At 34.3% G+C, this 27,282-nt stretch overlaps 1 protein-coding gene across 1 annotated transcript in view; it reads left to right on the top strand.

Moving 5' to 3' along the window:
- Window positions 1-7,569: 7,569 nt before the first annotated feature.
- LOC143249436 (uncharacterized) overlaps window positions 7,570-27,282 on the top strand; it is a 43,331-nt gene continuing 23,618 nt past the window's right edge. The window contains exons 1-2 of the mRNA XM_076499280.1: window positions 7,570-8,180; window positions 24,240-24,282. Coding sequence (XP_076355395.1) covers window positions 8,137-8,180; window positions 24,240-24,282 — 87 coding nt within the window. The 5' untranslated portion in view covers window positions 7,570-8,136. The remainder of the gene's footprint in view (window positions 8,181-24,239; window positions 24,283-27,282) is intronic.

Below are 27,282 nucleotides of genomic sequence, written 5' to 3'. Positions count from 1 at the left end.
AGAGTATTTTATTTAGACTTTATCACATGTCGGTATGTAACGAGAGTACTTTATTTAGATTTTCTCACATGGCAGTATGTAACTAGAGTATTTTATTTAGATTTTCTCACATGGCAGTATGTAACGAGAGTATTTTATTTAGACTTTATCACATGTCGGTATGTAACGAGAGTACTTTATTTAGATTTTCTCACATGGCAGTATGTAACTAGAGTATTTTATTTAGATTTTCTCACATGGCAGTATGTAATTAGAGTTTTTTATTTAGATTTTCTCACATGGCAGTATGTAACTAGAGTATTTTATTTAGATTTTCTCACATGGCAGTATGTAACTAGAGTTTTTATTTAGATTTTCTCACATGGCAGTATGTAACTAGAGTATTTTATTTAGATTTTCTCACATGGCAGTATGTAACTAGAGTATTTTATTTAGATTTTCTCACATGGCAGTATGTAACTAGAATATTTTATTTAGATTTTCTCACATGGCAGTATGTAACTAGAGTACTTTATTTAGACATTTTCCCATGTAATAAAAAAGATGTTACTTTTGACATACAGCGAAACCAACTTTATTTGACTGTACTTGTTTAGTGGTCTAATTAACGAAGGGCATGACGAGGTAGTTAGAGAACTCGACTCGTAATCTGAGGCTCATGGGTTCGAATTCATATCCCACCAAACATGCTCGCTCTTTCGGTCGTGGGGTTCTTATAATTTGACGGTCAGTCCCATTACTCGTTGGTGAAAGGAGTAACCCCATGGTTGGCAGTGGGTGGTGATGACTAGTTGACTTCCTTCTAGTCTTTCACTGCTAAATTAGTGTAGCTTTGCATGAAATTTAAAATAACACATACTAAATTAATGAGAGGAATGACGTTCCCCTCATTAAAATAAACATTAATTTCTTCCCCTCCCTGTTAACAAAATTAAATTTATGCCTTTGTTTGAAGATGTTTTTCAGTAATGTTCTAATCTGAAGTAATTATGTTCTGAGTCATTTATTACCATTTAAAAGCCAGATTACAAGTTCAAGTAGTATTAATTAGATATTCTTATTATGACGAAGACTTGATATATCAGTATGTCGTACGCGTGCCTATGCAGATCTGGAAAATTTGGAATTTTGCCCACAGAAAGTCGCGGAAAGAATGCGGACACCCTGCTTTCGGACATGTTGCACCAGCGAGTGAAGATGGAATGAGTTGAGCTTGTGTAAAAAACATTGTCTTTATGTTTCTACCCATGTTTATTGTAACGACTTAGAAATGGGAAAATTTAGTAGCACATTTTAAGACATAAATCTTTATCTACGCAATTTAGCATTTACATTAACTTCGCGAGATATGTGTGTATAATATATATATATATATATATTAGTGAAAAATTAATACATTTTGATAAAGTTAAGTAAACAAAATCACAAGGAATATTATATATATATATATATCGGGTCTCCAGCTTGCTAAATAGTAAACTTAGGGGCATGCAACTGAAAAATTTGGGATTGCATTTCCGGCGGTGGACACAGTGCAGATATTTTGTTATGTCTGTAATTTTACATTTAACATTAAACTATAACAATCGTATATGAGAAATCAAGCACCTATATTAAATTAATCTAATAATTTATTACTAAGTATATATCAAAATAAATTTCTTTGGAGATGTACTAATGTAAAATAATAAATATTTAAGTAATTACACTCGGTAGATTAAGTAAACCTGTAGAAACGTTCATTCCATCTAATTGGAGTCTCGGATCGTTATGGGTTTAACGTATTGCTTTTTTGCAAACTAACATTTGTGGATGTAGTGATTCACTTACTTTTAAAGTGTTTGTTACAATTGCCAATGGCCCGGCATGGCCAGGTGGTTAAGGCACTCGACTCATAATCCGAGGATCGCGGGTTCGAATCCCTATCACACCAAGCACGCTCGCCCTTTCAACCGTGGGGGCATTATAATGTGACGGTCAATCCCACTATTCGTTGGTAAAAGACTAGCCCAAGAATTGACGGTGGGTGATGATGACTAGCTGTCTTCCCTCTAGTCTTGCACTGCCAAATTAGGGATGACTGGCGCAGATAGCCCTCCTGTAGCTTTGAGCGAAATTCAAACCAAACCAAACAGGTGCTTACTATGGTGGACTTGTTCCTCAGTGAGTTAGCGGTAAATTGTCGGACCTGTATCACTAAACATCCTAGGTTTGATTCCCTATTATATAGCTTTGGTGTGAAACAACAACAGTGTAGTATGAACCTGACGAATTAAGAACAAGTGGATTCCTAAAAAAAACACAAAAAATAACGCTTGACTCTATTTGAATAAAAGAGAATCACGTACATTTTTCGTTATATATTTTGTGATTTTCTAACTTTTCATGTTAATGTTTGGTTGAGAAGGCAGTGAGAGTGGGAACTGGAATTTATTTTATGTTTTGCGTCTTTGACGCCGATAGCAATGTTGTAAATATAACTTTTGTGTTTCAACAGAACTGGGTTGAAAAACACTTACCTGACTTAAAAACAAATTGTCCATTGTGATCAAATACAAAGCTGAGGGGGAAAACTTACAAGATAAATAGCATAATTTGTACGCTTCGTGCAAAAATCCTGCGCAGAAGAATTAAAACGAATGTAAGTGCTTTATGAGATATACAATAACATATGATTGTTAATTTATTTTATGTTACACAATTGCAGGTAAATCTCTACATATTTCCATTGGAGAATTAAAATTTTGCTAGCAATAGTTCCCGAACATCCAAGAAAGAACTCTCTACCCTAAATGGTTTATATATTTTGTCGGTGCTGTTTATACAACCTTGACACCAGGCTGGAGAAACACTTGCGAACGAAGTCTTCCAGGCATTCAGCCTACGTCATCCCATTTGTGGGTGATGTTTGATAAAACCCTATCCAGAAATGAGCCACATTATATTTGGCACAAATCACTCACAGAAACGTATAACGTATTCGGCATTTAATTACTTGCATCTTTTTTACTAGGGTATTGGGAAATCCGTATGATAAAAAAAACAAAGGTATTCACCAGAAAATGTTTGGAGACAATTCCTAACAGAATCGCGTACAGGAGAGTTTCAGGTTTACTTTATGTGAAGCTTTCGGGACATGTTGTAATACAGATCCATTTATAGTTGATTAATTTGTTAGATGAAATACAGTTTTATTATACCCTTCGGTGGCACAGCGGTATGTTTGTGGACTTAAAACGCTAAAAATCAGGTTTCGATACCCATAGTGGGTAGAGCACAGCATTGTGCTTAACTCCAAAATATTTTTTTATTATAAATATAATAAGGTAAATAATAGATTACAAACGGAACTTCTACATTAGCACATATTAAGCACTTGGTCGAGTTTGTCTTGATTAGTGGTTTTGATAATTATTTATTGGCCCGGCATGGCCAGGTGGGTTAAGACGTTCGACTCGTAATCTAAGGGTCGCGTGTTCGAATCTCCGCCACACCAAACATGCTCGCCCTTTCAGCAGTGGGGGCGTTATAATGTGTGGTCAATCCCAATTATTCGTTGGTAAAAGAGTAGCTCAAGAGTTGGCGGTGGGTGGTGATGACTAGATGCCTTCCCTCTAGTTTTACACTACTAAATTATGGACAGCTAGCCCTCATGTAGCTTTGCTCGAAATTCAAAAAACAAACAATTATTTATTTGTGCTTGTGAGATATTTTGTTTATCCCCAAAACTTTCCCGTGTACCCGTGTAAATCATACACTTGTAAACTCTAATTTCAGGTTTTAAGTTACCATAGGGACACACATGGAACTAAAATTGTCAGTTACTGTGGAAGTGTTCAAAATATTTATTGCAATTTATGCAGAGCTCGGAGTTAATAGGTATTTGGAATATGTTTTATATTAGTTTATACAGTGTTTAACCTTCTTGGTATGCAACTTAAAATCGAATTCACCAGTTGTTCTGAATAATGAGCAGGATGTTTCAAGAAAAATAATAATTAATCAGATGTACTGTTGAAATAAATAAAACGGTGTTAAAAAATCCCTACTTTAATTCCAATATGATACAAATAAAACAGATGATAATTTAATTTTTCACCAAATTAATCCGTTTCACACCATAACAGTTGTTAAATTATTATAAACAGCATCTCAATTATTTACTGCGTAAGTCGTATCCAAAGAGACCTGAAGAGCCTTGGTGTCAGGCGATAGGTCTACTCGGCACGAGATATGGAAGGCATATTGATATATTATTATATATATATATTATATAAACAAAACACTTTCATCTCTTTTTTTTTTAGTTTTCCCAGGGGTCAACGTAAGCGTACAGACTTTGGTCTAATAAAATATTAACGTTTTTTTAATTAAAGAATGTTACAAAGTTTGTTGAAAGGGAAAACCAACAACAAACAAATAGTGTTGTAACTTATTCGTCCATTTGTGCATAGATTGGCAAAATTCTAATATTGAATATACAGTCTTGTAGTTAAATATGTTATTTTATAAAACAACGTCAGTTTATGTACGATGGTGTATCGTATCACGACTTCATCAATGATTTATAAGCATAACTTCGTGTCTTTTTTTCCGACACTTTTATTTAGTGTGAACGATTACGTATAGACTTTACATCGCTTTAATCACCCGTATGTGGATTAGGCTTATTGTTTGTTTCTTTGTTTTTAATTTCGCGCAAAGCTACTCGAAGACTATCTGCGCTAATCTTCCTTAATTTAACAGTGTAAGACAAGAGAGGAGGCAACTAGTCGCCACCACCAACTGTTGGGCTGTTCATTTACCAACAAGTAGTGGGATTAACCGTAATATTATAACGTCGACATGGCTGAAAGAGCGAGTATGTTTGGTGTGATAGAGATTCGAACACTCGACCCTCAGATTATGAGTCGAGCGTTCCAGCCACCTGCCCATGCCGGTTCCAGGCTTATTGCACCACTTGTTATAATCCCATGTGGTTAGCTTGTTGGACTGTGGGGAAAGGTCTGGAATTCGAGACCTGACCTGCTGTTGCTGGATACATTTCGTACTTTTGTATTGGAAAAAATAAAGACAGTTAATTCTTTTATTTCGTTTAAAACGATTTATTGAGGCTGGTGCAGTTGGCCGACTGTCTTTCCTCTGGTCTAAATTAAGGACAATTATACCTGAATCATAGGATGTCTCTAACGTGACCCTGTAGCCCACCTGTGTAGAAGGTGCTGTTCAGACTAGACATATTTTTGAACAGATTGATTATTAAATTCTTTTAACTTTCATTTTGAGTGGCTAAAAATGATTATCATCGTTTTTAAAACTGTTATAAAAGTTACATTAATTTGATAAAACGTTGTTGGAATTGTATATATTTTAAACACCTTGTGAAGTATTAGAGTAATTCTCGCCCTATCCTTGATATGCACAATATTTATTTTTTGTTATTTCTGTAGTGTATGTATGTATGTGTATGTGTGTTATAATAAACTTAGTATATTCAGGGCAACACGAAAATACCAGTATCGGTGTGATTATAATCTGATGTATCGTAGCAAGTTAGTACAACACATGTGTTTAGTGAGATTAGAAGCTGGTGTATCGTATTAAACTACTACGAAAACAGTCTGTTTGGTTATAAGCTGATACACCATACATCAGTGTCTGTGCAGTTATAAGCTGATACAATCAGTTATAATAATAGTTTTCGTCAGTCCTGAAAATGCACGTGCTCTTTACTATCAAATGCGCGCGTACTAATTTCCAGGATATAAATATAGTTTAAAAGACATTTTGTACAACAGTATATTAAAAATTTAACAAAGGATTTAGTTTTGAAAGGTCTAATCTTAAGTTGTAGAATAACAGTATAAGTTTATTTATCGGTAGTATTACTTAATTTATAACTTTACCGAATATAGGCCATACTTAATAAAAGGCTGAGTTAATGTTAGGACTACGACAAGTGGACATGTAGATTTCGATGTCTGCGATTAGAATCCTCTGTGTAATTTGTATTTTAAGAAATAATGTTTCAATAAATATAGTAAGCTGACCACAAATGTTTGCGGCCTTTGTTAGTATATCAGTATTAGTGAGTTTAGAAGACGATATGTTTTATTAAGTCCACATGAAAACTGTGTTTGCGTATTTGTTAACAGGCGTTATATGTGAGGTGATTACAAAACATATCTGCTCGTCTTGATGACACCGAAAACACTCCTTCGTTCAGAGTTTGAAGAAATATATTTGTTATTAAACTGGTGTTTTTAGTTTTCTTCTTTACAGTGTGAAATATGCATATAGTGAAAATTTGATTGCTTTCATTTTTATGTGTGAGAATCGTAGAGCACAAAATAACTTGTCATTTTGATATAAACTTATATGTTACAATTTGTAGCAGTTTGGAACACAAACATGATGTAATGTCATGGTTTTGTATAGATGTATGTGTAGAGGCATTTGTTAGACAGGTGTAAGAAAAGTTGAACGAATTTGAGAAGTAGGTACATGCCATACAGTGGAGTTTTTGTAAGCTTCCGTATATTTGGTTCACGTTGAATTTAGGACAGTGCAATTCTGTCACGTTGCTTACGGCTGGATGTTTACACCACAGCTTTGTCCAGAAAGGATATTCATATAGCGAAATAGCAAAGTTCAAGGCACACCAGTCCGAGAAACCATCAGCTATAATTTAATGAATAGCACTGGAAGACCAGCACACGCATAATGACGAAAAACCAGCATCCAACACACGCAGAAATACCCTTTCCATTACGGAAGTTCGCAAACAGGTCGTCCAGGAAGAATTCACCTCTCGCAGAGTGACCGTTAACAAGTTGTATGAACGGTTCCTAAGAAATATTGGTGGTAGAAAGAGGCCCAAGAATACTGTTCGAAAAGTGGCTCATGCATAGGAGATGAAATTTGGGGTATCAGAGAGAACTTAATGGCTACCACAAGAAATAGGTGGTTCGCTGTAGATCGTGGAGAGATAAGGATTTTAAACATGTTAGAGAGTGTAAGAAAAATTTATATTAGGCTATATAGTTACTTCAGGGTTTTCATATGGTGAAATAAGTAATTAAAATAATGTCTCTATATATTTATACATCTTGAGGTTATTATTCATTCTACCTTTTGACTCCCGCTAGTGCAGCGGTAAGTATAGGGATTTACAAAGCTAAAATCAGGGGTTCGATTCCCTTCGGTGGGCTCAGCAGATAGCCCGATGTGGCTTTTCCATAAGAAAAACACACACTCATTCTACTTTTAAACCGACTGAACTAAATTACATCATTGTAACGGGCACATATTAGAATGTAAAAGAAGGTTTACTTTGTTAGCACTATTGTGATAAACTGCTTTTACCTTCGTAATATTGAAGTATTTGATATAGTAAAACAACGAATTGATATTCGCCTATTTGAACTATAAATACAGCAGTTTAATTCTCGTGGTCGTTAATTCTTACTGTGTCCTTATGATTCTCAGTAGAGTATATGCGATCTGTAAACCCCCTATATTTAACAAAAGTGAGAACGCCCCACTAGTGTTGCCAAGTTACCACTTTAGCGTAGCAGCGGCAAAGGTCTTCGAAACGCATGTTGTCTCACTCGTTTAGTGCGATGCGACATGAATTAGTTGAACGGGATACTTTGTAATGGTTTAACCGTTTTTGAGAGACTTTCTCAATTGTTTGCTCTGTGCGAACGGTGGGATACAGCTACAAATAACATCTAAGAAAACTAAGGTTGTTTGTCTGTCTGCGTTCCTGTGATATGGGCGCACTTTGAGTAACAAACCACGCTGATCAAACTCACTGAATCGCAGTTTTCGATTTCTGCGACTTGATGCTTAGACAGAGAATTTTCCACTCTCTTTACGTGATAGGATTGGCAAGCGCCTGCACACTAAGTCGATCGGAAATCTCCTGTGAACAAAGCGGATGATGAAAGCCGAGCGATAATCAGGGAGACACGGGGAGACTAAATCCTCGACCTAATAACTGTGACACATGCTGTATTACCTCTTAAAGTGATGAGGTTTATTATCATTCGAACCCACCTGAAAACTGCGCTGAAAATACCCCTCTTTGTTTTACCCAAAGCTATTGGATTGAGACTTTAGTAGGCTTTCAGAATGAAGAAATTTTCAACTTTGTCAACACGGGATTGGAGAGCTATGTAAGTAAATGTTTACCAGTTGTTATTAGAATAAATTCGAGGCGCTTTATGCACGGTTCAAACTGTGGATAAATTGTTTTATCAAATTATTGTTGGAAAGCTATTATATATATAATAACTTTCCATCTCTCTTTGCTTCTTCTATTTTTTCTCAAATTTAAATATTACGATTTATTATACGTTTAGAATCCACTTTAGCTTAATTTATTCGACGGACTTCGAAAACAATTTAACAAATCATAGTTGTGATTTAACATATATAATTTGTCTGGTGAGTATGCGTAATGGTGTTATGACTTGCGAGTTATATTATTTTTTGGTTACACCATTGATTTGAAATTTTAGTTTGAATGTGTAACAGTAGCAAGAATAACAACCACGGAGATTTTTGCAAAATTAATCACCATTGAAAAGGTTATTGTGGTAAGTTTACAAATAATCGAATATCAGGTGATAATTCTCAGCTCTGCCACTTGGGGGCTCTTACATTGTAAAGCCTACACTGTCTTGTTTAGTGAGAGAGAGTTTATCAATATTGTATTCTGAGTGAGATGAAGTTATTTATTTTTCTGTTATATTTATTAAGACTGAAGGATAAGAATGTTACTCATATTAGCCGTTCTTGGCATCAGATTCACCATGGTAACTTTCACCAAATTTGTTCTTTGTTGTGTATTTGGTTTGAAAAACATTCAAACAGACTGTATGTTAATGTGATCAGTATAGGCTAGCCGCTAGTGGATAATGTATACCTAAAACTTCCTTTTGGCTTATCCACTTTAATAAAATAAAACAATAAATAGAATGAATCCACCAGTTCTTCGTTTTATCGAAATCTGCACCAGGTTACAGGTGTTATGTATGCTCTTCTGAGCTAAACTAGTTCTGAACTGTATCTAGTTTCATATACATTGACTTCTGTTTAGGCCTGTCACGCCCGTAAAATATACAACATGCTTATGTATGAAACTGGAACTGTTATCTACAGTTTAAATAAGCCCGGCTTTCGCTCCTCATCCTAGAGGTGGGGGAGCTTTTTTTTTTCTTTCAAGTACAAGCTTTTATCTCACAGCTCCGTCATCTTATGACCGATTTGAATTGTAATTACAATATTTGACTATATTCAAGGTCTCATAAGTTAATATACTTAAGTCCTACGTAAAATAATTTAAAATGCCGTGGCTATTGAGGACACCCGATTGTTGACTTTTATTAGATATTTTACAAAATCATACATTTTTTTTTTTTTTTTTATAAATTTATGACATTACTTTTAAATTCCCGTTAGCGGAAATGAATATAGGTGAATCAGAGCGATATTTCGGTTTCCAAAGCTTACCGGCCCTGAGTTTGAATATTTCACCTGATTATGAATTCATATAAGTTTACATGAAAGTTAAATAAAAATGTATCCTGATTGTAATAGGAAGTAATAGAAAGGATTGTGTTACCTTATGTCATAATTGTACGTAAACAAATGAAACAAACAATATTCCAGTGGTGATCTGAAATGCGTGTAATCGTGATGTATCATTTAATGAATGCTTCTAAGTACTAAAATGTTATGTAATAGTTGAGAATAATTACATAATTTTTGACGTATAGTATAATAAAAAGATATTTTTCATTTTAATCGCAACTCGTAAATTACTTTTATATATAGGATCGTGACGAGTATCCGTGTATATGTTGTCTTCTGATTTACTGAAATATGAAATTAAACAATCACATGCCTTCTCTGTGTTCAACTATTGCAGTTATCTTTGGATAAGAAACAGTGACAAACACAGTATGGATATGTGAAACAGACCGGTTTGTGTTTAGTTTAAAAAAAGAAAAAAAGTATATTTTTTAAGAACGAACATGAAGTCCAACAATGCGGAATAATGATTTTACGGATTACTTTTTCTGACATGAATGTGTCTGACAGACATTTGACACTCTTGTGAATTGGCTCATTTGTTTGTTTGTTTGTAAGCACAAAGCTACATAACGAGCGATCTGTGCTCTTATCACCATGGGTATCCAACATCAGACTGTCCGTTGAGCCATCAGGGGGATAGTGGACTCATGGAGAGACTGGACAATGTAAATATAATATAATTTAGGTTTTAGTAATTGGATACGAGTTCGATTACGTAGAGACATGTTTATAAGCTGCACCTTCAATGACCGTAATGAGTTCGTCAGCTTATGATCACAAGTTCACGCAGTCTTCAAAACTATCGCGATATTGGTAGTTAGTATTTGAATTAGATGAATATTATTTGTTGTAAAACGTTTCATCTCTGTTATCAGTTGTTGCTTAAGTCGTAGAAAGATGTATACAAACGTACGTTTGTGGTCATTATAATAGTTATTTTCCACCGGTATTAAGTAAGGGTGTTGTTATAGTCGTTTACAATATAATATGTGTACGTTGCGGTTAATGATCTGCCGATGCTAATATTCAACTGAATAATTTTAAAATGCGTACATTTTCGCATAATAGTACATAGAACGTATTGGTTTAGTCAAGCGACACACAGGCGGAAAAGGTTGAAAAATAGAGATATTGTATTATCGGATGAAATCTTATTCGATCGGCTATTAAATTTGCGATAAAACGAATAACCGGATAGTATTTCCTCCAACGCATTATTTCGCAATATTATGCTGGCAGGATACTGCTTACACATGAATCACTCGTAATAGATATGGTGTTGTCTTATTGGTGCTTTATACGAATTCTAAATGTAGTAGCAATTCCCTCGTGTTAAAGAATAAGATCTCCAAGAATCGTAATGCAGTTTAAATAACCATTGTTTCGTTACTGTGGTATACAGTGACGAAACAATGGTTATTTAAGCACCGTCTACTGCCGCATTCCCCTGAAGGGCCTTAAATCAGCGCTCACTCATACAGAACAGTCGTTCCTCATTATTATTATTATTTTTTACAAGAGCAGCGCGGAAGCAACTAGTTTAAGACTATATTATAGTGAAGTAATTGCCATCTCTTATGGCGTGTTATTAATATGTGAGTAAATATGGCCAGTTTGATCCTAAAATATCCCAATCCGATTGAATATTGAGGAGCCGAATATCCAGCCAAAAGTGATATTTGTTCAGTTCGTAGCTGAAATCCATTGCAGATTTATGGCTCACCTTTTATCACCTAGGTGAAGAACACTTTTCTCGTGTATTTTTGTTTTTAGTTCATGTGTTAGATCACCTAGGTGAGGAACATTTTTCTCATGTATTTTTTTATTTGAGTTAATGTTTCAGACCACCTATTTTTGTATTTCTTTTTCTTTCTGCAAAAAAAATACTAATTTTAATTATTTAATTATTATAACTTAGCCTGTTTCATTTTACTGTTTAGTTACTGTGGTCGAAGTGAATTTGTGTAATCAGATATGAATTAGACTATTTCATTTATTTGTTATTTTGCTGTTATTAAAACACGCTTGGTTGATTTCCTATGATTCTACTCCTATTTGTTTCATTACTGTTTTATGATAAACAAAGTACACTTTCGAATCTGTTCTACCTATAATGCTTCGGTTCGTTATTTGTTTATATTTTAACCAAGTTCATTTGGTTGATGCGTCACGCCTATTCTGTTCGTTTTATTGTTATCAAAGTTAATGTGGCTGATGTGTTACACTTTTTCTGTTCGTTTTATTGTTGTTTTTCTCTTATTAAAGTTAATAGGTGTTATTACCTGTATTTTGCTTTTCTTGAACAATTCTATATGCTTACTATTTTCCACTAAGATCATTTTAATGTTATGTTATTTATGTTTTATGTACGGGTTCTAATCTCCATCATACCAAACATACTCGTTCTTACGTGAGGGTGTTATAAAGTAACAGTCACTCCAACTATTCGTTGGTAAAAGAGTAGCTCAAGAGTTAATAGTGAGTGGTGATGACTAGCTGCCTTCTCTCTAGTCTTACACTGCTAAATTAGAGAAGGCTAGCGCAGATAGCCGTCGTGTAGCTTTGCGTGAAATTCAAAACAAACAAACAATGATATGTATATAAGAATCAAGTGAAGATCTACCTGTCAATGTCTTAAATCCTTAAGATACAAGGAACACTTTGATCCCACCCTCTAAAAGAATACCTCTGAATCTTGAAGAAATTACACGTTTTTCACAATAAATGTAGGGTAGAGTAATTTCAGATCTGGCTTTTAACAGGTAACACCTTGGAAAACAGTATATAATGTTTCTTATATATATATTTGTGTTTGTGTGTATCCTGATATTTTTCTTTTTTACGTGGGAGATACAAAGCTGTCATTGGAAGCAATGAATTTATCCGTAATAAACTTGAACTTATTTGGTAATTGGTGAACAGTTTTATAATCATACTTTATGATAAAACTGTATTATTTTGTACACAAACTATATTCTTTAAATGGCGTAAAGTTTTCAATAATGTTTCCGAAAGAACACGAGATAATAAATACCAAAACTACGACAGTCGCGTAGGAATACAAGAATCTTATACATGTGGACCAATTACCTTCAGATACCAGCGCGTGGGTAACAATTTTACTGTTTGACAAACTAAAGAAAAAAGTGCTTCTCGTTGAAAAGGGCGTGTTAATTTTCTTTATAAGTTATTTTGAGCCAGACTAAAACTACCTGACATACAGTTCATCAAACTTGTCTATCTTCCACTTAATTATATGCTCAATAAAGGTAAATTTCCTTTTAAAATAATTCTTTAGCGCACATAAAACAGAGAGAGAAAGAAAACACGTATTAAAATCTTAACAATTGACTTCCATGGTTATTGTGAGGTTTGGCTGAATCTGTTACTATCCTATTCATTTATTTTCACGATGGTTGGCGGAAGACATTATTAAGCTTACTCAAGCGCTAATATGCACATTCTCTTTCGTTGGTTTTTCAGAATTTCTTAAACACAGTGACTATTCTTGAGCATTTAGAAATTGTTGCTAGCTTCATTGGGAGACAGACTGGCTTTACGTGCTTGTCGTGTTACTGAATAAACACACTCAGTACTATATTTTTAGCTTATTAGTTTTGTATTTAGACACGCACGTTAGTGTTAGCACCTGGTGGTTCTGGGAAATTGAGAATAATTTGTTTAGTTGACTCCTCTGTACTTCCAATAAATAAGATTCGTTGCTGTATTTATTGGACAAACTGATTTGCTTCATCTACTGGAACGAGCTCTGATTTCATGTGCTTGTGTTGTATTTTCTTTCCATGTTTAACACTGTAGGTCAGAATGTCATATTCATTTATTTTTGCTTTCTAGAATGAAATAGATACATTTATAATGATTTTTCTTTCACAAACCATTTTATTTTCAAATTTAGGTTAATCTACTATAGATTTTAAATAATATCAAATAAATTGTGTTAAGCATACTCTCATTTTGTGTATCTTGTAAGCTGTAACCTTACAGACTTACAACGCTAAATTTCAGGGTTCGATTCCCCCTCGGTGGAACGTTGCACATTGCTTACTGTAGCTTTATTCAAAAACCAAGTACAATTAAGGAGAAAGTTATTCGAGACAAAAAAGGCCGAAGGAGGTTATAGTTTAAATTTCCAAGATAAATAATAAACAATATAGGCACTATTTTGTTTCCTTTACATTATTGTTTAGAAGAGTAATACAGTGTTCAAATGAATTAGTTGACAGTTTCTGTAGTTAACGGAAGTCGATAAAAATAGTTCCATCTATAGTTCTTGGGGAGCAAAGTTTGTAACTGTTATGTAATTTAGGCCATGCATGGCCTGGTGATTAGGGTGCCCGTCTCGCGATCTGAGGGTCGTGATTTCGGATCTCGTCACCGAACATGCTCACTTCTTGTAGCCTTTGGGGCGCTTTAATATGATGATTAAATCACACTCTTTTTTTTTGGTAAAAGAGTATCTCAACAGTTGGTGGTGGGTGATGTTGACTAGTTTCCTTCCCTGTAATCTATCATTTCTAAATTAGGGTTGGATACAGCTGAAAGCCCTGGATCAGCTGTGCACGAAATTAAAAGCACAAAGTCATTTAACCTCTGTGTATTAATACCACACTTATAGTGGCACAGTAAACATGGAATAGGTGCTTATGAAAGACAGTCAAATTGTAAATCTATTAGAACATTCATAGGAGCTTTTAATGTATATTAGAGATATCTCTAAAGAAAATCTAAAATGTAATAAATATTCATCAACTAATAAACAACATATTCATTAAATATTGACTAATCGGTGAAGTTTGCCAGCTAGATAAATATAGAAAGAATCATATAATTCAGAAATCAACACAACTGATTCGCTACCAAGAATCTCAAGTTCTTAATTAATTGAAACATTCATACTGCCGCCTGCTTCGATGTAATTGTTTTTTTAAATATTATAGATAAATATCTATCCGATATTCTGTCAGTTTAGTTGTTCTGTTCAGTTATCAGTATTAAACGAGTATAATTCTTATATACGTTCTACACTGTTACTGAAGTAGTCCTTGTATGTAACTCATTCGTAGTACTCTTGTATACCACGAGTCATGAGTTGGAGAGTATAATGAATACTTCAAGTGCTTGGACGGCTTTAACGGAATGCTCCTTTGTTTTCTGAGTGGCTTGTGACCAGTAAATGTATCGAAAAGGCAGGGTTTTGATAGTCGAGGTGGAATTCCCTGTACTTCCTGTATAGCACGTACAAGTATTACTGAATATTCATTTCTACCGTAGTTTTTTTTGCAACGAAGAATAGTAATAAATCACTGTGAATTACTTCATTTGAAAGCGTGCGTATAGATACTTATAACTTACCTCAGGTACAAGGTGATGTATGTAGATTTGTCATAAGAATCACTTGTTGTAACATCAACGTAGCTGCTCTGTAATCTGGTTGAAACTATATATTTATAACTAAGCAGTAACGTTGAGATAAATGAAGTTCATGTAATTCTTCGTGATTAATTTTTGCAAGATCTTAGACTTGGATTTATTTTAGTTTTTAGACTTAAGTAATATAATTAACAAATGTTAAGACTGCCTTGACTGTTTCCGAATTAATGTTTAAGCGGCTGAATCAACTACTTTACTTTATCTTAAATAGTATCTTCGACGAATGTCTGGTATCTTTTAGTCTAGAAGTCTGTTAACCACATATACAACCAGCGTTACTCGCAGCTTATACGAAAGAAACTTGTGTAACTTGTGATGTTGATGACGTTTTACATATAAATATTTTGTATTAATTGCTTGAATCTGCATTTTCGCATTTATGGTAAACTTGTTGAAGTTGTATGCTAATGTCCAAGAATTTTGAAAAACAAATCAGAAGGAAAGTAGCCAGTCAGAAGCACTTATCCATGTTAAGAGATTAACTGCCACTCTTTTAACGCACCTATATGGAATATTTTATGGTATCTCTCGGGTTCGAACCCGACTCGTCAGCTATAAAATACAGAGCTCTACCACAGGAGGCCGACCTGAGTCTTCTTGACAGTTTAACATATATTTTTCAGTATATACTTACAGGTAACACTAAAATTATAATGTTTGTTATTTCTCTGAGCAAGTGTATAATTTATTAAATTAAAAAATACGTTTTTAAATGAAGTAATTTCAGCGTGTTCCTGAAAGGGTATCACGAGAAGCTTATTTGAACAGTATACACTTCTTAAATGCCAAACTTTTAGTTCGTGAGGCTGAGCGTGGCCAAATATTTAGCATTCTAGACTATAGATCTATTGTTTGCCTTCCTTTACCGCAAATAAAAATTAAAAACAAAACAAAAAAATTGTGCAATGCACTTTAGAGCTATGGGTGCGTTATAAGCATAACAGGTGACGTTTAAAGTCCACTATCAACAACCTTGCGTTTAATTAAAGTCTCTTTCACAAAGGAATTCATAAATATAATTACGATAAGTGTGTGTGGATTGCTAAACGATTTTAAACATACTTTAAAGAATTGAACTGATATGTCGTCACAAAGCAAGCCTCACGAGACTTTTGACGTGCGTTTTTGTTTGGCTGAAGAACATTCTCCAACAAAAATAGGGGGGGAACATTTTTCTTTAACATGGATAAATTATATATTTTCATTGTTTTGTTTAATTAAGTTTCAGTAATAACGATATCAGAATATGAACTTCATTAGTTTATTTTAATAATGTATATTAAAAGCACCTGTTAGGTCTCACCAGTCGTCGTTGTAATGGTTTTGTCATTTTATCTCTATTTGTACTTTTGAAAAGTAGCTTTCTTTATAATAGACACACGTCATTATTGAATTTATTTAGAACATAATTATTGTTTTATACACAAAACTTTATTCATTTATGAATATGGTAATTTTTGCGCACAAATTAATTATGTACACATAATTATTGTTTTATACACAAAACTTTATTCATTTATGAATATGGTAATTTTTGCGCACAAATTAATTATGTACACATAATGGCATATTGTCACTAAGTGCTAAAAATACCGAAAAATCAAAATGGACGAACGCTAATACGAGCCCTTCGAAATTACCGAAAAAATAACGAAAAATTACAGAAGGCTCGTTATGTATTTAATTTTGAATGCTGCTGCAGGTCATTACCACACATGTACGTGTTTTCATCAATTGGTACTCAAGCTCACATTTTAATTTCGTGCATACTCGCATTTTTTTCTTGATTTACACGCATGCTTCTGTGTGTATCTGCGCATTTAAGTTTTAGTTTTGTTGTGTTTAGCTTATATGGCAGCTTGCCAATCTGGGACTCGTCGAGGAGTAGTTTAAAGAAGAGAAGCATTCCATTTGTTCAGCTTACTTGTGCATGTGGAACAATAGTACTATTAGAGTATCTTGGTTTGGAACATTAGAGCTGTCTACAGAACTAGATACTGGTTTCCCACAAGATACCAGTCTACATATAGATATGTTTTAGTATGTTTTTCTTGTCTCCTTCTACTCTGGTACCACCTATTTACATCTTCAACTGTAACCAGAAGTCCATGACTCCCTGTGTATGTAGTGACAGTGAGATGATTGTGTTAATGGTTTTCAGTAAACACTGGAATGGATCAGCAACATGCCGAGACTGCAAAATATGGTTAAATGTATAAAATTCGAGGTAATATTTGAATAAGTTTCTTTTGTTTACCCTAATACAGAAGCCAGTATGTGTGTGCGTGTGTGTGACGTATATACCGTTTATAGTACTCTCCAACTCTCAACCTTTCATGTTAAAATATTTATAGAACTATAAAGATTCAGTTAGTTCAACAATGTCTATATTTTAATGTTTTTAAATTTAAACACAGTCATGGTTAAAAAAGCTTGTTTTATTTGTAAAAGAAACATAGGGTAGCCCATAAAAGTACTTAGAACCCCTAGAATATGTACTACTGAAGAAGGGTATTCTGATACAAATGTATTTCCAAATAACACACTGGAAAATCCCACCACGTCAGCTCGCGAAAAAATGAAAAACGTATTAAAGTTTAGTGTATCAGTCTCGTTGCTTTTTGTTCGTCCTAGACATTAAAACGTGGAAGGAACATGTTTAAAACATTAAATGAAAAACAAAACATTAATTCGTATTCATGAGTGGGAGTTATCTTGTTTAAAAATACCCATCATGCGTTTTCTACTTGCTACTATTAAAGAAAAAGCAAACGGGGGGGGGGTCACTGTTGACACTTTCGCAGACTAAGCAATGTAACTACGTAGTATGCTTTGTAATGGCACTAAAAATCTTTAACAGGGTAGTTGATTAGGTTTCTTACTGCTTTTGAAATATCATGTTAATATAATATAGCATATTATAATAGAGTGGTCTTGTTAACGCTTTTTCGTTTTTGAAGGGATAGGTGGTGGCTCTAAGCAATATTGAAATGATGATTTAAGTATACGACACTTTCACCCACTGGTACAGCCGTAAGTCTACGGATTTACAACGCTAAGATTAGGGGTTCGATTCCTCTCGGTGGATTCAGCAGATTGCCGGATGTGGCTTTGTTTAAGAAAACACACACATGCGACATTTAAAAATAATGAAAAAACGAAATCTAGTTTGCTTCAATTTCATTTCGTCTCCATGTTATTTGCTGCTATATTTTGTAGTTGGAAAAACTCGGTAGTCTCCTGCGATCGTGACAACATCGTTGTCCTCATATATGTTTTTTTTTTAGTTTCATTGTTTTCTCGTGTGCCATCTTGACAGATAGTACAAAGATGAAAGAATCAGCTTTGTAACTTTCTTTTAGTCACTTGGGTGAATTGGGGCTTTGTGAATAAAAGTGTAAAAAGAAAACAGGTTGAAAGCTTTGCAGTAGATGTTAGGTTATTAGTATAGGTATAAAAGTTTCCTTTAAATTGTTTTAATTTTGGTTTGAGTTGTTGTTTTAGTGAAACTTCTTTGATTTTGTGTTTATTTATATTTGTTTCCCTGCTTAGTATGTTTACTAAACAAAACATAACATTTCAGTAAACACAATTTATTCAAAATCCAGGTATAAAATTAAAGTCCATACTGTGTAACAACTACACTGACAAACACACCAACATTATTTATAAAACACAATATTGGAGAAACAAGCAGAAAAATGGAAACCAAATTCAAAGAACACAAAAAACACCTTCGCACGTTTTTGAACATTGTAAATCAAATAAATACAACATAACCACAGAAAACACCCACATACTAAGTAGGGAAACAAATATAAACAAACGCAAAATCAAAGAAGCCCTACTTATACAACAACTCAAACCACAATTAAAGCAATGTAAAAGAATATTTTTATTCCTATACTAATTGAAAACCTAACACCTAACTGCAACGCCCCCTACAATCCCGTACCCGTTTATACTCTCGTCCCTGATATATGTGCCTTACAACGGTCCCATGCATTTTCTCTTTGTGAACCCGAAGATGACCTAAGAAGGTTCGAAACGTTGTTCTGTACTTTATTAAGGTTTTAATACCACCAGCCTTCTTGAGAATACAATGTATTATTAATTTATTTTAAAGCTATAAACATTTCATTAAAATAAGATAAGAATAACATACAGGTTCAGTAAGCCTAACGTTTCGGTGAAATGCCACCTTCGTCGATGCTATATCAACAAATCTGGCTGTAAAACTCGCATATAGCAGATGTGACGCAACGGGCTGGGGAAGAGGGGAAATAAAACAGACTTTTATAAAAAGTTCATGTTATTGTTTGAAAATGATTTCCAGATTTTAAAATAAACGTAAAACGTGTTTACTTAGACACAGTATCGTGTTTTATAATTAGGAACATGACTTTCAGTTTGGTAGTACTGTGCGTGTTTAATACATATTGATGTACAAGCGAATGAAACAGTAAACTTCACAGTTCTAGGTGAACCACAAATATCAATACAAAGCTGTCTTCCCAAGACACGTTTTACTCGTCCCTTGAATCTTAAAATTAACATAACTGTTGAGTTATATTCGTACGTAGGTTTTGTAAGAATTTGAAAAGGAATAGCCAGTTCAACAAATTGTAATTGTTGTTGTGTTTTGAATTTCGCACAAAACTAAACGAGGGCTATCTACACTAGCCGTCCCTAATTTAGCAGTGTAAGACTAGAGGGAAGGCAGCTAGTCATCACCACCCATCGCCAACTCTTGGGCTACTCTTTTATCAACGAATAGTAGGATTAACCGTCAAATTATAACGCCTTCACGGCTGAAAGGGCGAACATGTTTGGTGCGACGCGGATTCGAACTCGTGACCCTCAGATTTCGAGTCCGGGTAAGTTCAACAATGCATGGTCCGGCTTGGCCAGGTGGTTAAAGCACTCGACTCGAAATCTGAGGGTTGCGCGTTCGAATCCGCATCGCACCAAACATGCTCGCCCCTTTTAGCCATGGGGGCGTTATTGCGTAACGGACAATCTTACAATTCGTTGGCATAAGAGTAGCCCAAGAGTTAGCGGTGGGTAGTGATGACTGGATGCCTTCTCCAAGATTTTCATTGTTACATTAGGGACGGCTAGCGCAAATAGTCTCGTGTGGCTTTGAGCGAAATACATAACAAACGAAACCAATAATATAAAGTTCTTAGTAGAATCTGGGTTCGAACTCAGGCTAAAAACATAATTCTTTAAATTTTAATAATAACGTTTATGTATGAAACTGTACAATTTAGTAATATTATAAAACAAAGTATTCTCTTTTTTATTTTGCAAAATCACATTATTCTTGAAACTGCTTTTGTGTTAAATTGATCCAGACAGAAAACACGCACAGGACTTGAAGCTGGAGAATTTTATTTTTAAAGTAGTATTATGACAGATTTTATATTAACTATCAGCTGGACTGCAGGACAACTTTATATTGTGCTCAGTTATCTTTGTCATTCGTTTTAATTAAAAAAATACTTAAAATTAAATAAAGAAACTGTAATATGAAAGCTCGAAAATACTTTGTTTTTGTTAAAATTATGTAAATCATTTTTCTACTTGCTTATAAATTTTTGAATTTTAAACCGAAGATTCATAAAACTAGGTCTAACTTTCTATTTTGCACTTTTCAGTCGGGATTTTCAAAAAATATTTAAAATCGTCACGTGGACAGACCTACGTGTCTGTTAAAAAATTCCTCAACTAAACCCACTGTTTTACTTATATGGCTCAGGGACAAGTGGAGTCTAGCAACGTGACATAAAATGCGCGCCGCATTTGGAACCCTGTGTGCGCTGTAAGAGTAAAAGTCAAACACTACTATTTGATAGTGAAACGTAGCCCTAGAATTGACGACGGATAATATACCCTTCTAGTTTATTAATTTATGACGATGGATGGTAGAGTCGACCGTAATTTTGAATTAATAAAATAGAATAATATATTATTTATCGTTAACTCTAGGGCTACCCTTGACTATCAAATAGTAGTGTTTGACATTCACTGTTATACTGTACACAGGGTTCCAAATGCGGCGCACATTTTATGTCACGTTACTAGACTCCACTTGTCCCTTAGCCACATAAGTAAAACAGTGGGTTTAGTTGAGAATTTTAACAGACACGTAGGTCTGTCCTTACGTGACGGTTTTAAATATTTATTTGAAAATCCCGAATGAAAAGGGAAAATTAGTCCCAGTTTTATAAATCTTAGTTTTAAAATTCAAAACGTTATGAGAATGAATGGCCTAAGAACGTTTTCTATTTTTCTCATTAATACTCAAAATTGGATGTCATAAGCAACTAATACACAAACGAAGCTGAAAGTATGAATCCTGAAAAAATATCAATTATAATATATACAACAGTTATACAACATTTTAAGGTACTAAGCTTAATATCTGAATTTGTGTAACTGACCCCTTAAGTGCCTTTTTATGACAAGATGATTCACCATCAGTGGTTATGTATAAGAGGTCTCGGAAAAAAATTGATATTTCTTTCCATGTTCAACCTCTAAATTTAAAACACTTATTTGTGGTAGTTATTTGTTAACTGTATTTACTTGTCTGGCATGGCCAGGTGGCTAAGGTACTCGACTCGTAAAATGAAGGTCGCGGGTTCGAATCTCCGTCACACTAAACATGATCGTCTTTTCAGCCGTGGGGGCGTTATAAGGTACGGCCAATCCCACTATTCTTTGGTAAAGGAGTAGCCCAAGAATTGGCGGTGGGTGGTGATGACTAGCTCCCTTCCCTCTAGTCATACACTGTTAAATTAGGGACGGCTAGTGCAGATACAAATCAAACCGTATTTATTTTTTCCAAATATCGCGCATCATATCTTTTGTAAACGTAAAAAAGCATCCTGCTCCCATGGGAGTTTCTATATATTACTATTTTAAATCTTGTGATATTATACGAATCAATTTCTTCAAAACATTATTCACAACAGCTTTTTAAAAAATAAAATAAAATTCGTTTTTCTCATCCAATGAAAATGAGGTTTTCGTTATAATGGTGTATTCGACAAAACGAATTAATTACTATTAAGATGGTAATAGGTAGTGTGCATGATTAAATTCAATTTGCCACCTTGTGGCTTATCGACAAGAATGAGGTTTTATAACGCTAAAATTCGAGTTTCGATACTAGCAGAGCACAGTACAGTATTCTGTAGCTTAGCGTTTAACGACAAACAAAGTAAAGCTAAGCTATTTTCGAACAGTCGGCAAATTTCTTTTGTTTGATCAGATGCAAGAATATGTTTTGAATTTCTGCTCAGGAATTACACGTGCGTACATTTTTGTTGTTGTATGCCATCACGTTTCTGATCACGATCTTAAGTTATTTTAGCGGTTGAACGTTAACAGTATCTTCTAATTAACTAAGTAAAGAGTTCAACAGACGCGAAATCTTGCCAGAGTTTATAGGATGGCCACAAAACACATTTTATTATATTAAAAAAACTAGTCGTGTGGAGTCAACACGTCGTTGCCACCCAAATTAGTCGTCTAATTCAACGTATGTTCATGAAAAGAAAAGTATTATTAATGTAGCTGTACAGATAAGCGTAATACTACATAGAATGAATCAGGTACGTTGGTGTAGTCTTCTGTTCTCTGTGAAATTTAAGTCACCAACTGTATTGTTTCGGATGAATTAAAGGTTTAAAATCGGTATTGTAGTATATTTTTATGGTATCATATATAGTTCAGATTTAAAATTTTACATTGATTTAAATAAAAAGGCTTCAGTAGTATTATATACCATTCATTTAAGATAGGTTGTTTTTTTAGAACCTTTGTTTCAAAATAATTTAACATTTCAAGAAATGATTTGTTAAGGTTTACAACGAACCGAAATCAGAAACTTATGAGATATAGACATTGCGATGCTTGTCGTGTTGGTGTCGTTATCTTCTCTAAAAGTAAAGCCATCGCTTTAGAGATACCGATGTTAATACTCCTTCCTGTGTTACCAACGTATGTCGAGAGCCCTATTTTGTTACGTGGGTCAGACTACTGAAGATTAATTCATTTATAACTTGTAGACTATAAAATTTAGTACAACTGTAGTATTTGAGCTACTACGGTTCTACTAAAACTTAACTGTAATAACCGACATCCTATGGTTGTACCCAATAGACATCTTTGGGTAAATGGCTCAGCACGGGAGACATGACTCTTGCAAACATGTACAGAATACCATGTGTATAACAAATGAAACATCTTGTCAACGTTCAGAGTTTAAATTTTGAAAAGTTTTCAAATGAAAGAAATAACTCTTTGGCCATTTATAAATAATAGCCCTCGTGTTGATTATATGTTTTACATATTCGAGCTCATAATTATTCACGCACTTTCATTCCAATTATGATAAGCATAATTATTCACTAATTATAGTTTCAATTCCTACGCTGAACCACGTACGACGATCAAGTTTTGAATCACGTACGAAGGTCGAACAGAGGAGAGATCATGTCCAACTGGTTTATGTATTACCTTATATATATGTATAATCACCTTTCACTTGGTTTATTGGTTTAAAACTATAATCGTTTTTCTGTGAAAATTTATGAATAGGTAATTAATCACGAGTTAGTGCGGGAAACACGTGTATACCTACATATAGTTCAAGTTATTTTCTACTTTCGTTTTCCTAGAAATAGTTCAACTGCATGTACAAAAGAACTTGGAGTCACGCCACATTACATTTCAGTCTCTTTACACCTAGTTTCTTTTTTGTTTTCATATGTAAGGAAAGATTTTCATAAGAGTATTCCTTTAGAGTTTATAAGTCACAGTTTAAAAAATATAGAGCTAGCTGATGGAGATAATATAATTTCTAAGGAATTCTATTCTGTTACTGATGTGCCCCTAAATGTTGTGTTACATATTTTTTTTTGAATGTGCATTTGATGTAGTTTGAATAATTACTAAAATGCTTTCATCTTAGTCTACAGGAGTGATGTTTCTACATATATACTAGTAACTGATTCTATGTAGTGTTAACTTATTTTCTTAAATGTAGGATGTCAAAACGCTTTCTCTGTTTTCGTAATATAAAGCTACGTAATGACTTGTTGAACCTGTCAGAACTTCTCCAAGAGTTGAAACGTATAACCTCCACTTTAATGAAGGGTTCTGTTTCTTTACAGTTGCAGCCATCAGAAAGATTTTCAAGATAGCGACGAAGAATCGGTGAGTGGTTCAATACTCCTTTTTTTTTTTAATACGTACTCTCAGGTGCTCAGTTTCGTCTTTTGGCGGTCGACTCGCGGGCTACGGAATTTAATCCTATCGTCATACAGGGTTGCCGTTTGGTTGACAGGACGTTATGATGTCACGATTTATCCCACTATACGTTGGCAAAGACTAGCCTGTCACTTCACAATTAGGGATGGCTAGCGCCGATAACCCTGTAATAGCTTTGCAAAATGTAACAAACGAACTCTACTTCCTTTCTTTCTTAAGTATTACAGTTTTTGTGGTATCTGTAACTGAAAGCTGTTGAACGAATATAGTTTAATCCTGGGGAGTAATGCTATGCTATATTTTGTTAATGGCTCAGCATGGCCGGTTGGTTAGGTCACTCAACTCGTAATCTGATGGTCGTGGGTTCGAATCCCCGTCACACCAAACATGCTCCCTTTCAGCTGTGGGGCGTTATAATATTACGATTAATCCCATTATTCTTGGTAAAAGATTGGCCCACGATTGGCAGTGGTGATGACTAGCTGCCTTCTCTCTGGTCTTACACTGCTAAATTAGTGACGGCTAGCGCAAATAGCCCTCTTGTAGCCTCGCGCGATATTCGGAAAACAAATATTTTGTTACCATGCTACAAAGTTTTCAGTTCACAAAACATACAGTGGTTCAAATGCGTATATTAATAACTATTTAATGGGTTGTTTGTTTCATTACATTATGTAGGTAAGTTTTACTGATTTTTAAACATATGAATTGATTGTTCCTCATTTCATTTTACGATCTACCCTATTATATGTATAGTTTTATATTTTAACTATTTAACTGACTACGATTTATCCATAAAACTGCCGTACAAACCTGTTTTACGTTGTATTATCACGTACTTCTTCCATTTTTATCCTATAATCCTAAACATTTGTGTTTTTATATTTTAATCCAGACGCACATGTTGAATATGTCATTTAAATATGAACAGAAAACTTCGGTGTGCTATTTTAAACACTTAATGTACTGTCACAGTTGAAAACGCCTTTACTAAAAATGTATGCTGTACAATTCGTAACAGTGAAGAACAGATCACATGTAAGACATTCCTCTATCCTGTATAATTTGTTGGATCGTTGACGCAAGTTTATGATTAACAAATAAAAACGACCTTTCCTGCAACAATCGTTTATTGTTTTGTGGAAAACTAGTTACTTCACTTGTAAGACTAAACTATACGTTAAAGGTTTTAGGTTTGAGTTTACGCCCAGGGCAGGAAAGGTTGATTAAATAGATATTTTGATCAAAGCGAATGACGCTTTTCAAGTACACTGCACTGTACAACAGTAAATGTACGTTTGATATAAAATGCTCGTGTTTCCTGAGGAAGGAAAGTTGAGGTCATTATGTTTGTGCCCTTAAGTTATTGTATCACGATGCGAAATAGATTATGGAAAGATTAACCAGCAAAACCAGTTATTTTAACAGCAAAAATACACACAAAATATTTTTTATGTATTATGTTAGCGTTACGATGAAATTTTTAATGGTGACTATTGGTTTTGTGAGTGAGGAAGGCAGGAAGAAACGTTGTAGCAGTTAATTCGGGCCTGAAACGCTGGATGTAACAAAATAATTAAAGACGTTACTTAGATTCTGCGACTGTGTGTAGTTATGTATTGTTTTACTTCTCTGTATGACATAACTAGTTGTATTAATTTTTGAGTTACATCTTAGTCCTCATCTATATGGTTAGTTGTACTTATGATCAGTTCTTGATGTGAATTGAGGAACAAATATTATTCGTTTTCCATGGAAATTGGTGGCGCATTTCATGTTTTGGTTAAATAAAAATAATAAAATATTCCCTCTTTCAATTTACACGAGAGTTTTCACAAGTTTGAGCATATCTGAAATTTTCGTTAATGCGCATAGGTTAAAAACAAGAGGGAATTTTCAATAGTCGCTGCTGTAATGAGAACTCAAATCGGTCAAGTGATGGAACTATTAGCTAAAAGTTTGTACCCGAAGAAAAACAAGAGGGAATCCTCAGTAACCGCGGCACTAGAAATTCGTTTCGGCAATACTGGTGTAAATTAATTCATAATACTTCCTCCCCCTTTATTAGCTGTATTTTTATGCACTAGCAATACGAAGCGTGGGACGCGCGTGTACCTGATTCAATTTTATTACTCATGAAGATCTTTACCAACCTACCCTCAAACTGAAATTCTTTCAGACAGGATTAGAGTAAATTAATCTACGAGGCCTTGGGCGTGGCCAAGTACATCAGTCAAAAGGGTTTGACCTCCTGAGTCTCAACCTATAATTAGATCCCAAATAGGTCAAGAGATGACGGTTCAATGAACTAACACTTTCTTTTTGAAGACTCGGAACCATTTTATGAGCCGCTGTGCCGCAACTAAAAAAATAACATTTTAATACCCGAGTTATCCACGCGTTTATCCATATTAGTTTGACATTTCTATCTAACAACAGAGACGATGTGTAGAGAACTGATGAAACCAAACAGTACGAGATCACTTATATTTTTCTGTTAAATACATATAAACTTCATCAAGTAAGCAGTTGGTTGGTATTGTTTGTTTGAGATTCATAGTTATAAAAAACCTTGAAACCAGAAAAAAAACAAAAACATTGTAGGCTCACAAGTAGTTTAATAAATAGTTTGGAAAATTATGTTAAAAAAAACCCGACCTATGGGACCCCAAATGCAGTTCTAGGGTTAAAGGACAGAGTTATCCTAAAAAGTACGTTAAAAGTCTGAAGGCTTTAGTTAAGCAACTAAGGGATTTTTCCTACAGGACAAAAGAAACAACAACAACAACAAACAAACAAAAAACGTAAGCTTAAGCTTGTAGAGTGATTTTAGAAACAAGTATATTGCACTGAGGTATATTTAAACAAACTCGGTGAAATGTCTTGTATCTTGTCGATCAAAACTTCGAGAATATTATGGCGTATTCCGATTTCTAGTTTAATTCA

Source organism: Tachypleus tridentatus, chromosome 4 (assembly GCF_004210375.1).
Source record: "Tachypleus tridentatus isolate NWPU-2018 chromosome 4, ASM421037v1, whole genome shotgun sequence".
Taxonomy (NCBI): domain Eukaryota; kingdom Metazoa; phylum Arthropoda; class Merostomata; order Xiphosura; family Limulidae; genus Tachypleus; species Tachypleus tridentatus.
Note: the sequence above shows the minus strand (reverse complement) of the source record. Positions and strands in the feature narration are given on the sequence as shown.